The sequence below is a fragment of the Equus asinus genome, chromosome 29, assembly GCF_041296235.1.
Source record: "Equus asinus isolate D_3611 breed Donkey chromosome 29, EquAss-T2T_v2, whole genome shotgun sequence".
Lineage (NCBI taxonomy): Eukaryota > Metazoa > Chordata > Mammalia > Perissodactyla > Equidae > Equus > Equus asinus.
The window spans coordinates 10,012,902-10,026,234 of record NC_091818.1 but is presented as its reverse complement, the minus strand read 5'-3'; the positions used below and the strand labels follow the sequence as shown (position 1 = coordinate 10,026,234).

The following is a 13,333-nucleotide window of genomic DNA, read 5'->3' as shown; positions in this document are numbered from 1 at the left end:
CTGGAATCTGGTTCAAATGCAGGCTCCGATTCTGCAGGTCTGGGCTGGGGCCTTGGGTTTGGCTTTTCTGTTGATGCTGCGGGTCCTCGGATCTGGGATATTGTCCCTATTAATCACCTTCTGTGGATTCTCAAAGTAGGGTTTTTTGTTTGTTTGCATATCCAATCAGGATTTGATCAAAGATCTGAAATCTGAACTGTCAGGAAACTTTGAGAAGACAATCTTGGCTCTGATGAAGACCCCGATCCTCTTTGACATTTATGAGATAAAGGAAGCCATCAAGGTGTGTAATGTGTGTGTGTTTGTGTTCACATGTGTAGACACAGCCCAGGAGAAGGCCTGGATGGCATGATGTGTCTTAGCCTGCTCATTAGCTACTGTTGTCACTGTGGCTTCTGGACCCTTTTGGGTTGGAGTCTAAGTGCTACAGAAAGGGGAACTTCTGGTGACTTCCCCAAGAGGCAGATGAGGTGTCATTCAGCATCAGGGAGCATCTAAGTTTCTCTCCATCTTAAAAACATAGTGGAGGCTGGGGTTGTAGAGGAAGCTAGTGGTGCAGTGAAAAGAAGAGGGGTATGAGGCATGGGTGATGTCATCCTCATTCATTAGGGCTCTGTTATTGGCAAATAACAGAAACACTCTTGAGTAGTGTAGGCAGAACAAAGATGGAGAATCAGTTATGGGGATAAAGACTAGCAGCCTGGTGTGGAGAGGGATGGGACCCAGGCAGGGTTTGCCTCTTGTCTCTGCTTCTTCTTGAGTGTCCAGTTCATTCTTCATCTACTTCTTTGCTGCTTTTTTTATGTCTGCTTGGCAGAGGATCCCTGTTGACCCCTCTCCATTTACCTTTCAGGGATCCAGCCACAGAAGAGATCACTGTCCCCTCATTCCAAATTCCAAACAGGGGGCAGATTCTGATTGGCTTAGTTTGGGTTCACTATCTCCCCCAGTCCAGCTGGTTATGACCAAGGGCAGATTATGACCATTCTGGAGAGTCTCATGCCTCCCAAGACCCACAGCAGGTATCCACCGGATGGGGAGAGGGCAGCTCCCACAGAAGGGGAAATTCTTGTGAATCGAACAGATGCTCCAAAAGAATCCACCTTTTCTTTGAGGCCTGATAGGTGGGCACACTGTGACTCCACTAAAACACACCTACGTGCTTTCTTCTAGGGAGGAGGTCAGGAGGCATTTGGGGAGGGCAATGGCCTGGGACCCCAGCAGTGGCCCCCAGCCCTCTGCCCAGCCCCAACCCCCAGCCAGCTTCATGAGGTGGTGGTGGTTGTGGAGTGCTGGAAACAACATACAGTCCCTGTTGCTTATCAACTGTGTGGCCTTGAGCAAGTCACCCCACCACTCTAGGCTCCAGTTTCCCACCAATAAGAGGTTCACTTATATATGAGAGATAATAAATATTATAGCCCTAGGTGAATCACAGGGGCAGCTGTCACGAACTACCTATGTATCCTTGAGCATCTGTAAAATGGGAACGTGTGAACACTGAGCAAGGTGGCTAATGGAAGCTCTTTGTAAACCCTAAGTAATCTAATGGTAGCAGTAATCAAAAAAATAGCTAACCCTCTGTTGTGCTTCCTGTGTGACAGGCACTGTTCTAAGTGCTTTACGTATGTAACGCATTTAATCTGCATGACTTCCCTGTGAGGTAGGTGCTAGGATCACTGCCATTTATTGACAAGGAACCTGAGGCACAGAGAGCTTAAGTAACGTGCCTAAGGTCATACAACTAGTAAGCGGCAGAGCCGAGATTCAAACCAACATAGAAGCCTGGCTGCTGACCTTGTCCTCCACCTTCTCACTGTCCCTGACATGGTCGTCTCTGCATCCTCATTGTTGCTACCTTTTCCTGGATGTCTCCAGATGCTCCACAGTTCACTCTAGGACTCTAGTTTGTTCACATGTCTGCTCTCTTGTGTTAAACCCAGTTTCTCAGTTTTTCTCATCTAATTCATAGGCTGAACTTAGAATAAAACAGATATGGGTCCACATCTCAACCCACCATTTACTGTGTGGCCTTGGACAAGTCACTATACCTTTCTGGTTCTCAGTTTCCTGGTGGGTGGAATGGGGATGATCCTGTAGTCTCTGCTCATCACCATGTTGCTGTCATTATCTGGAACTTGCCTGGGCCTGTGGAGAGAGCTTGGCTGCTGCAGACCCAGGTGGCAGCAGCCCTCTGGGGGTGTCCCTGTGTTTGGGGCTTCTGTTGCTGGGGCTTGTGCCTTGGGGGATGGGGCAGCAGCATAGCGCCTGCTCTCTTTCCTGGGCACCAGTGAGGGAGCTATTATAAGCTTGTGGCTTGTTGTGTTCTCGGCCACTACAGGGGGCTGGCACCGATGAGGCCTGCCTGATTGAGATCCTCGCCTCCCGTAGCAACGAACACATCCGGGAATTGAGCAGAGCCTACAAAACAGGTCAGACTGGCCCCCAGGGCCTTCTGCCCTCCGCTGATTCCTGTGCTTTCTGGGCCTCGGCCACACCCTCTCCCAGGGTCTCTATTCTCCTGGCCTTCTTATCTCTTCATCTGCCACTCATCAAGCACTGGACTTTGATCCAGGACCCAACCTTGCCTGCTGTTTACACACAGGCCAGGTGACTAAGGTAAGGGAGAGCTGGGGAAAATATCTTGAGTGTGGTTTGGGCCAAGACTGGCCAGAGGCCAGGTCAGCCTGGAGGTCATAGCCCCTCCTGGATCTCTAACTATATGTCCCAGGATGCTGTGTGGGCTGCCTGTCTCTTCATGCCCAGGACTCCCATGCCCTTCTTTTGCCACTGCCCACTGTTGACTATGTACAGTGGGCAGCTTCATTCATGTGGCTGCAAGCTGGACCTTCCCTGTGTCTCCCTTTCAGAATTCAAAAAGACCCTGGAGGAAGCCATTCGAAGTGACACATCAGGGCACTTTCAGCGGCTGCTTATCTCTCTCTCTCAGGTACCTTTCCCACAATAGAGCTTGGGGCTCAGAGAGGCATGGATCTTGGAGCAGTGAGGAACAGGGATGGGGAGGTAGGGGTGTGCAACTCCACGGAGTGGGCTTGACCATACAGCTGCTTCCTTTCAGGGAAACCGGGATGAAAGCACAAATGTGGACATGTTGCTTGTCCAGAGAGATGTCCAGGTGAGTGTGATGGCCAGGCTAGGTACGCCACCTGGCTTCCTAAGCCGGGGGGTGGGGATGTCCTCTACTTTCTTGCTTCACAAGGGAGGAGTTCTGGGATGGAAAGAGCAACAGATAAGGAGTATCCAGATGCTGTGCGTTTCATACAGTCCCTGCCACTTATCAACCATGTGGCCTTGAACAGGTTACCCAACCACTCTAGGTTATAGTTCCCCACCAATAAGAGGTTCCCTTATGTGGGAGATAATAAATATTACAGTCCTTGGTGAATCATAGTTATAGATGTGAGATTTCACGTGACTTGGTACTTTCCTTGGGTTTGCTTATATATACCATTATGTTTGCAAATGGGCAGAATTCATACTTGCCTGTTAAACTTTTGAAGGTTTGAGCCTAGAAACCACCTGTCTCATTAGTTGTGTAGCCTTAGAATTCTGCCCTTGTCCCCAGCCTTGTGTGAATTGCAGACAAAAGATGAAAAGTGTCCTGCCATTTCCTCTCTTTGTCCAGGCATCTGAGTGCCTCTTTAGAGGAGTTTGGGTTTGCCACTAATGAATTCAGACCATAGTGGTTCTGGCTGGAGAGAGCCATGGCTTCCTGGTGGGAGGGAGCTGGCCATACTTCTCTCTCCCCCTTCATTACTCCTGCCACCCGTGGCAGGGCATTCACCAGGCACCGCCAGTGGTCTCCTTATCTTTGCTTTCTATCAGGGCGAAGAGGACCTCTGTGGAGTGCCCTGTGTCAGGGCTGGAAGAGAGCTACTCTTCTGGTCTGGTCCATTTCCTTTCCAGATGAGGAAACTGAGGCTAGAAAGGTTGAGCATTGTGCCCAGGGAAGTCTGGAGGCAGAGCCTGGACAAGCACCCAACTCCTGGCTCTGTTCTCTCTGCCCAGGCAGCACACAGACCCCTGGTCCCAGACCCCTCCTGCAGGGTCTGCCTCAGTTAACATCTCCCTGGCCTGAGACATCCATTTTCATTTGTGAACTCAGGGCTGGACAGTCCCCAAGCTCCCAGGCTCTGGCTCGTGCTCCAGTGTTGCTTTTCCTATTTCTTATAGAGGCCGTTTCCTAGCTGAGGCAGAAGTTGCCTCAGTTTCAAGGTCTCCTGCCTACTGCTCTGCCTTCTTGGTTTGGACCTGCTCGGCCTCTCCTTGATCTGTGCCCCCAATGGCCATCTTCTGCTCTCACCTATCAGTGCCTTTCCATCAAGAGCTGCTATCTGAGGCCTGGAAAGCACTTTAGAGCCATTTGGGCTGAAACTTTCAAAAGCTTAATAGGCAAGTGCAGATTCTGCCCATTTGCTGATGTAATGGTATATGCAATGAAACACAGGGAAAGTGCCTAACCCATGAAATCCCACATCTGTCACTCTGATCTTTCAATTATTGTGATAGTTATTGTCTCACGTGTTCCTTTTAGATAGGAAAGCTGCTTTTTAAAGATTGGGGAATTTCACATAGAAATCTGGATTTCTGGCTTCTCATGAGAAATGGATCTGACAGCTGTGAGCCTGCATTCCTCCATCATTGTTCTCAGCTGATGCTGAGAAATCAGTTGCCCTTCTGTGTGGCTAGCTTTGGTCCCTACCACTCCCTGGCCTTATAGCTGGCCTGTTTCCCTCATTTAAGTTACCCAGCTGGCCCCCTTGGGCTTTCAGGTTTGTGACCCCCAAATCTAATCCAGCTTTTGCCTTTTAGAGATGAGAAACTGAGGCTTAGAGGGGCCTGTCTAGAGTCCCCTGGCAAGTTGGTAGCAGAGCTAGGACTCAAGCCCAGGCGTCTCATTCACATTTTCCTCTGTGTTGCTGCTCCCTTGTTTGGGTTAAAGCTGTTCCTTGTCTGGGCCCCAATGGGTCTTGGTTCTCCTGGTCCTGAGTCCCCCCAGCCTCAGAACCCTCTGTGTTGCCCAGTGAGGGAGTGCGGATGGTGTCTAGTTTGGCACAGTGAATGGAGCACAGCCGAGGCGCTGCTCCCATTTCCTTTCCCTCTTGGCCTCCAGGGCCCGGAGACTCTGCCCAGGTCTCCCAGGTGACATGGGCCTTGTGTCTGGGTCGAGGCCTGTATCGCATGCCCATCTTCCCCTCTGTCTGTCCAGGAGCTATATGCAGCTGGGGAGAACCGCTTGGGAACAGATGAGTCCAAGTTCAATGCAGTTCTGTGCTCCCAGAGCCGGGCCCACCTAGTGGCAGGTAAGGCAGTCTGGGCCTCCCTGGGGCCAGGTATATGAGGGCAGATGAATTATTGTGGGAAACAGAGCTTGCAGGAACACTTGGCAGTTATGCTCTGCATGGGGCTTTCGCTTCCTTAAAAGAGCCCCTGGTGGTGATTTAAAAGATGTTATCAGTAGGTTTCCCGAGTTTCTGCAAGCATCGAGTTCTGGAGGAAAGCAAAGGAAGAGGCAAGGGAAACTGGGAGCCTTCTTGGCTGGTATCTTTACATGCTAGAATGTGGAATGTTAGGATTGAGAGAGCGCAAGAGCATCTAATCCAAAATGTGGCATAAAAAATGAGCATAACCATAAGACTAACGTTTATTAACTCATTCATTCAACAAATTGAGCTCCTGCCGTGTGCCAGGTCTTGCAGTAGGTGTGGAGACTGTAGGAAACAGCACTACATCATCCCTGCTCTCATGGGGATCACCTTCTTGTTTGGGGACATGGGCAGTAAACAAAAATAAAATTCCTACCAGATGGTAAATCCTTTAGAGAAAATAATAAAGTTGGAAACAGGGATAGGGAATGATGGAGGATTGGCGGGTGCTTGGGGAAGTCCACCGAGGTAATGACATTTCTTTTAAAAACATGAAGTAGTTGCAGGTGCAAAGGCCCTGAGCAGGGGGCTCCCAGCGTGACTGAGCACCGGTTAAGGCAGTCGGTGTAGCTGGAGCAGATGGAGTGAATGAGAGTAGTAGGAGGTGAGGTCAGGGATGGGAGGAGGCCCTGCTGACAGTTGTTGGGACTAATTGTTTATCCTGAGTAAAACCGAAAGCCGTTGAGGGCTCTGAGTGGAGGAACAATGTGATTTGACTTAGATTTTGCAAGTTCACTGGCTGTTGTGTTGAGAAGAGTGAAGGGGTCAATGGCAGCACAGCAAACCAGTTAGGAGGCGGCTGCAGTAATCCAGTGGAGAAATGATGGTGGCTAGCACCAGGTGGCAAGGGCAGGTGGTGAGAAGGGTAGGATTCTGGCCCTGTTCGCTGATGAATTGGACATGGAGTATGAGAGAAAGAAGGGTTGAGGAGGACACAAGGATTCCTTCCCGCTGAGCCGGTGGAAGAATGAGGTGGCCCTCAACTGAGATTGGGAAGCTGTGGATGGAGCAGGCTTTAGGAGGGAAGGAAATTGGGAGCCTCAGGCTGGAGATATGAGGTAGGCAACTGGGTTTATGAGTCTGGAGATCAGGAGAGGTCAGGCTAGAGATGGTGGTTTGGAAGCTGTGAGTGGGTTGAAGGTGTGTTTGAGGCTCTGGGACTGCATGAGGTCCTCTCAGGAGGAGACCAGCAGTCAGAGGACAGGGCCCTGGCCGTTGCAGGAGACTTAAGAAGGAACACTCAGAGAAAGGGAAGTCCTGGAGGCCAACAGTGTCAGAACAGCTAATGTGTGAGGCAGGCGAGGACGGAGAATGCTGACCACACTTAGAAATGTGGGAGGGTGGGTGGCTCAGGTGAAAGCCTAGGCACCTGCTCTGTGTGTGCACGAGGTCTTGTAATACATACACGCAGACAGGTGCTGCTGTTCTCCCATTCTGTGGATGAGAAAGCAGGCCCAGGGCAGGGGCAGGAAATTAGGTCATCTAGCTGGTAATGTGGCCGAGCTCAGGTTTCAACTCCACCTGTCTGGCTCCACAGCACGCTTTTTAACATTTACACTACACTGTGATGGAACGTGAGTGAATGTATTTTCATTTTAATCATTATTTATTTTAATGAGTATAGACTTATATAAGTAGCACATCAAATCCATGGTTTCACAAACATTATGACTTAGGAGAAAAGAGGAGCTGATCTGAAGCAAATAGTAAGTAATGAAGACAGATAAAGATATAGCAGAAGTCGTGACACTGATATACAGATGACAGAAGTTTGGAGAACACTGACAGAAACTGAGACCCAGGCTAGAGAAGGATTTATATCCAGGGTCAGAGCTAATGTTAGGACCCAGGTCTCATTGTGCCGCCTGCCTCTCTAGGAACCTGCAGTCCACTTCCTGTGGTGCTCAGCTTGTCCTAGGGTGAGCTGGGGGTGCTGGGTGGGCAATAGCTCAGTCAGATTGGGAAAGACAAGGCTGATACATGGACAACGGAGAAGGAATGGCATGGACTGGAAGTGTAGGGGATTTGAGAAGAGAGGGCAGGCTATCGGTGTGTAGGGGTCCTGAACAGGGGATTATGGTGTGATGGGGTAAGCAGCCTGGTGAGGGCAGTCCTGGTGAGGGGACGGGACAGCATGAACAAGCTCGAGGGGAGTGCACTCGACTTGGGGGTGAAGCATCTGGCTGATTGAGAGCTGGGAAGGTATGGTCAATAGGGCTATCCAGGGTGCTGGGAGCAAAGTGGAAGAGAGGAAGGGGCAGAAGTCTCCTCACTGTGTGTCCTGTATTAATTTCCTCTACCTGTCATAATGAAGTACCACAGACCAGGTGACTTAAATGACAGAAATTTATTTTCTCACAGTTCTTGAGGCTGGAAGTCCAAGGTCAAGGTGTCAGCAGGTTTGGTTTCTTCTGAAGCCTCTCTCCCTGGCTTGCAGATGGCCACCTTCTTGCCATGTCCCCACATGGTCTTTCCTCTGTGTGCACATCCCTGGCGTTTCCCTGTGTGTCCAGATCTCTTCTTAAAAGGACACCAGTCAGATTGGGCCACACTAAGGGTCCCATTTTAACTTAATTCTTTAAAGACTTTATCTCCAAGTACAGTTACATTCTGAGATACTAGGAGTTAGGATTTCACCATATGAATTTTGGGGGGACAGAATTCAGTCTATAACTGGTCCCTTCTGTCTTCCCACTAGTTTTCAACGAGTATCAGCGAATGACAGGCTGAGATATTGAGAAGAGCATCTGCCGGGAGATGTCTGGGGACCTGGAGCAGGGCATGCTGGCAGTGGGTAGGTGTCTTGGGCTTGCCTTGCCTACCTGCCTGCCCACCGGAGACTGGTGTGTATTGTAATTTTCAGGGTGCTCACCCAACCTCTCGTTGAGGGTGGTGCAGTGAAAGAAACACAGGATCCAAGATAGCTAAATCTAGCATGCCCAAATGGTGGCAAATCAAAGTGCTGCCTGGATTCCTGTGCAGTTGTACCCTAACTGTCCTGGAGGCGTCTTGTTTATATTTCAGGCGCAGCTCTGGGGAAGGGAGCTGCAGTGTGGTTATTAGTGGGCCAGCAACCAGCTGCTCTCCTGGAGGAAGATGACTCATATCCTCCCAAGTTTCCTCTAAAAATACATTGCTGCAGGCAGTTGTCAGATGTTTGTGATGGAAACACATGGAAAGATTTTTCCTTGCAACAGCAAAACAGGCCCTTGCTGAGGAGAGCTGGCATAGTTCCCAGGATGATGGTGGGCTTCTTGCTGTGCCTGAGCCCTGCCCTATGAGGCAGGGCCTGATGGGCCAGGTCCTGCCCCCCAGGAGGGTTTATACCCATTTGGGAAAATCCTCCTCATTTCTCTGCGTGTCCCTCACTGTTTGTGTCGTGGCCTAAAAAGTCTAGGGAGACTTTTGTTCCTCCTGGCCGTCCTTTCTCCATGAGGGTCTCTGCGTCTCCAGCTCACCTCTCCCATCTGAGCAGCACACGGGCCTCATCACTGTCCACGTTTCTCCCCACACAGCAACTTTTACCGTGTGAGTTGCCAAGAAAGAGGTTGGGTTGGTCCAGGCTCTGGATATTTCTATTCCAAAGAGATAGAGCAAGACCATGGATAATTGAACCTGGAGAATGGGGGAGAAGAAGATGGATGCAGTGATGTGCTTGACATCTGACTTCCTAAGAGGATACTCGTGTACTCTATGCCCACTTGGACTGAGTTTACTGCAGATCGAGTTATTCTGTTTTTCTCTTCTAGTGAAATGTCTCAAGAATACCCCAGCCTTCTTTGCTGAAAGGCTCAACAGGGCCATGAGGGTATGTAAATCTCATGTGCAGGGTCTGGGTGGGGGTGTCTCAGGGACCAAAGGCTCAGCATAGAAGGCATGGGCTGAGCCACCCCTCAGCCAAGGAGACAGAGAGCCCATGGGTGGAGAGGGGGCCAGAGTGCCTGGGGAAGGTGGGACAGTGGGATGGTGAGGAGGCCCATTGCTCATGCCCTTGGGCGGACTCTCTTCAGGGAGCAGGAACAAAGGACCGGACCCTGATTCGCATCATGGTGTCTCGCAGCGAGATTGACCTTCTGGACATCAGAATGGAATATAAGCGGCTGTATGGCAAGTCATTGTTCCACGACATCTCGGTATGGGCCTTCTCGGGGCTGACTGGGCTGCCTCTTGGTGTCCCACTTGCCTGTGGACCTCCCTGGCCACCTCCACTGTCTCCTTGACATCTCCCTCCTCAGAACTCCCATGGGCTTGGTCTCTGCCCCATATGGGCGTCTTGTTTATGGGCCTTGTCCTTGCTCTCCAGTTTTCACTGGTTCATCTGGTTGCTCCCGAACAGATTGTAAGCTCCGGAGGGCAGGAGGGGTCTTGACCCTGCTGTCACCCCCACCCTACATCCCTAGCATGCAGCACATTCATTGCTCAGGAAATGGGTGGGGAAGGAGATTCTAAACATCTGCATCAGAGAATATGCAGGACTTCTCCTACCTTGGGGCCTGGCCTTCAGAGTCCCAGCCACCCTGTGATTCTGGGATCTGTCAGTGAGACTCGGGTCCCAGCACTCCCTAGAATGCAGCTCTGGCTCACTGATAACTGCTTCCTTCACTGAGCTTTGTGATGGAGGCAGTATAGAGAGGCAGTCAGAGGCGACGGCTCTGGGGTCACCTGCTCATAGCCCAGTTCTGGCTTTTCTGCTTGCTCACTGAGTGCTCTCAAACAGCTTCTTTAAACCTTCCTGAACCCCAGTTTCATCCTCCATAAGACGAGGTTGCTAATAGCTCCCCCAAGGAGTATTGTGAGTCTTGAACAAGGCAGTCCAGGTAAAGCATATTGTGTGACAATAAGTGTCTCATAAACACTAGCCATTCTTTTATCACTGTCTGCCAGAGCCAGTCTGACAAAATTTATTCCAGTCTGGGTGGTCTGAAAGTTACATTCTGAACTCACATGAACCTGGAAACTGTAGGCACCATGACCAGGTCCTGATTTCAGACTCACTAGTGTTTGATGTTGGACGTATCATTGAGAGAAGCCAATCTCCATTTCCCTGGCTATAAAATGATGCTGTTGATAGCAGAGAGTTAGTAATTATTCACAAAGTGTCTTCTGTGTGGGCATCTTGAAGAACTCATGGACTTGCCCTCAAGGAAGGAAATGATTAGAAATTTTCTAAGCGTGGGCCGTGCTTCTAAAGTGCGATGGGCTCAGATGGAGGAGAGATCAGTGTGAGCTTGGATACCTAAATAATAACAGCACCCTCCGCTGGAAGGTCGTCTCACAATAGATTACATTCCCAGCGCGGGACATAATACTACATTACGGTATAGTCCCAATTTAGTGCGACAACAGTGCGCTGTGAAAAGACCACTGTTAGTTAGCCCTGGGGAGGGGTTTTTTTTGGCTGTTTAAATATGTTTTTGGTTTTATTTTTCAAATTCTAACTTTAGTCCTTGGGGTGAGTGCAGCCTTCTATTTTTTACAGAGGGTTGGGGAGGCTGAATTGCACTATCCAAGGTCTGTGCCAGCTGTGACGCTGAGTTTGTGAGCCCCTCACCCAGCATGCTGGGGGATTTCCTTGGGATGGGCCTACCTCTCTGTCAGAGCACTTGAGGCAGAAGGAAATCCAGACCCAGGAGGCCAGAACTAGCTCTGCCACCCTTAACTGATGTCTTCCTTGTTTCTGTGACCAGGGAGACACTTCAGGGGATTACCGGAAGATTTTGCTGAAGATCTGTGGTGGCAACGACTGAGCGGTGACTGGTGGTTCACTTCTGTCCACCTGCTGGCAAGGGCAGTGCCGGGAAAAGGCCAAAGGAATGTCCATCTGTTTCTAACAAATCCTCAAAATAGCCCCTCAGGTGTTCCACTGCAGACTGTCCACAGAGCCCTGGCCCTGTCCTCCTCGTGCTCCTCCTGTTCCGTATAACGTGCTTGATCTCCAGCTCCCGCAGGATCTCTTTCCTCCTCACCCCTCACAGCCTCTTGCTTCTCTCTTCTCAAGTAGACATTTTGTTTCCTGACTCACGCAATCATTCTCCTTTGCCTGTGGCTGAGACTCTTGGCTTTGTTTTAGTCATGTAGTTTTTATATGTTTATTTGGAGGCATTTTTTTTTATAGTCATTGCCAGACAGATGCATACAAGACTCTTTCCTGCATACATATTTTGAGTGAGAGAGGTCGGGTGGGGGGACACCATGTCCTCACTGAGGAGTAAAAGGGAGCACCTTTTAAGGGTAATCTTTGCATCTGGTGAGAATGTGTTATGAGCTTTGTTATTGCCAAACTCACTCCTTTTTAGAAAAGAAAAGAAAAAAAGCCAGAAAGTCATCTGTTCCTTCTTCCATGCAAAACCACAAGAATAAGGGCAGCTCCCTGCCATTGACAGGGCTTCTTATAATTTGGAATGTGCCTTAAACCTGAATGTCAATAGCCAAAAGCTGTTTCTAAATTAAAGTCAGCCGGCTCTGGAATGTTCTGGAAATGTTTCCCTGGTGCCAGCTTGTTTCTTTCTGCTTCGTGATTCTGCCCTGTAGCTCCAGGCTTATTAGCTGGTGAAAATTTATATGACTTTAAATAGAAATTTGTGCTCAGGAAACCCTGAGCATAAGTAATTTACAGGGACCTGGTTGTTTGGACCTGAGAAGGGAAGTTTCTGAAATCCATTCTGGAGGCCCAGACACTGAAAAGGTGTGGGGATTTAGTCAGATGTAGGCACACTGAAGTCCAGTGAGGGTGAGGTAGGAAGAGGGTGGCTCTTCACCCAGGTCCTGAAGGAAAGGCATGGGCGAGAGGGGGTGTGCATGACTCCTGGGATAGGCCTTATGGCCAGGGGCCAGAGAGGAGAGAGGGGACAACTCAGAGAGGCACAAGACCAGTGCCTTCCCTCAGGGACCCTTCAGTCTGAAAGGGTGCTCCTGGGTGTGGTCCCCACCCAGCCTTTTGTCTCTTGCTTGGTGGCGGTAGGAGGGGGTGAGTCCAAAAGGGGAAGCATTTCTAGAAATCACTATCTCACGTCCAGAAGCCCAGAGCTTGCCTTGCTGGTCAGGGGTCTCCACTCACTCCTTTTGTGATCTGCAGTGTTGAAAGTTTAGAAAGGTGAGACTCTAGAGACTAGGGTTGAGATCAAGCCTGCTGAGCCCTGGCAGGGCCCTAGGGAGTGGCTTGTCTCCAAAGTAGACATCTGCTTGTGGGTACTGCTGGACTCCTCACTGCTACCTGAACATAGAGGAGGAGATGATGCAAGGGGCATACAGCAGCCATGAGCTAGACACCAACCTGGCCTACCTAGACCTGCCTTCCTCACCAGAGGAGGCTGATGTGGGCACTGGAATCGATAACAGGCCCTGCTCATCACTTCAGCTCTGCCCTAGTTTCCATGCCTGGAGCCTCTTGACCAAGACCCAGCATGCTTGGCTGAGGTGCTCCTCCCCTGGGGCAGACCCCTTGTCCTTGGGCATCAGGTGGGAACTGCATGGTGGGATGCACTGCTTGGCATTGCACAACTTGCCATGAACTCAGGCTGCTACTGGCAGGCCTCCTGAGCTGTGCCAGGGCCTAGATTCAACCTGCTCTAATGTGACTGTAAATGTATTGTGATATTACTTTGCCCTGTTGTCTATACCATAGGTTTCAAACTGCTGTCCAGCAGGCAGTATTTAACCTGTACATGCATTTACTTTGGTCTCCAAAGAGTCTTTTTAGACATTTGGATTTGTTGTCAACATTTAAACATTGAGAGATTTTGTATTTTAAAAAACCTGGAATTCTGGTTTCTCTTGAAAACCCAGAAATTCTGGCAACACTGGCCCAGCATTCCTGCACAGCAGTTGCTGCTGGAGCCAGATTGCAGCTGTCCCCTTTAGACGTGTGCTCTCCATTTTGCCACAGG

The 13,333-nt window shown here is 50.0% G+C and overlaps 1 protein-coding gene across 4 annotated transcripts in view; it reads left to right on the top strand.

Moving 5' to 3' along the window:
* LOC139042504 (annexin A11-like) overlaps nt 1-11,930 on the top strand; it is a 41,531-nt gene extending 29,601 nt beyond the window's left edge. For 2 of the 4 annotated variants that reach the window (XM_070501070.1, XM_070501069.1), the window contains exons 7-14: nt 170-283; nt 2,342-2,432; nt 2,871-2,950; nt 3,080-3,136; nt 5,231-5,324; nt 9,197-9,255; nt 9,458-9,580; nt 11,135-11,930. In XM_070501070.1, the coding sequence (XP_070357171.1) occupies nt 170-283; nt 2,342-2,432; nt 2,871-2,950; nt 3,080-3,136; nt 5,231-5,324; nt 9,197-9,255; nt 9,458-9,580; nt 11,135-11,194 (678 nt within the window). In that variant the 3' untranslated portion in view covers nt 11,195-11,930. Of the gene's footprint in view, nt 1-169; nt 284-2,341; nt 2,433-2,870; nt 2,951-3,079; nt 3,137-5,230; nt 5,325-8,145; nt 8,242-9,196; nt 9,259-9,457; nt 9,581-11,134 lie in introns of those variants that run through there. The other 2 variants (XR_011499284.1, XR_011499285.1) reach the window with 2 other exon arrangements.
* Nucleotides 11,931-13,333: the final 1,403 nt, after the last annotated feature.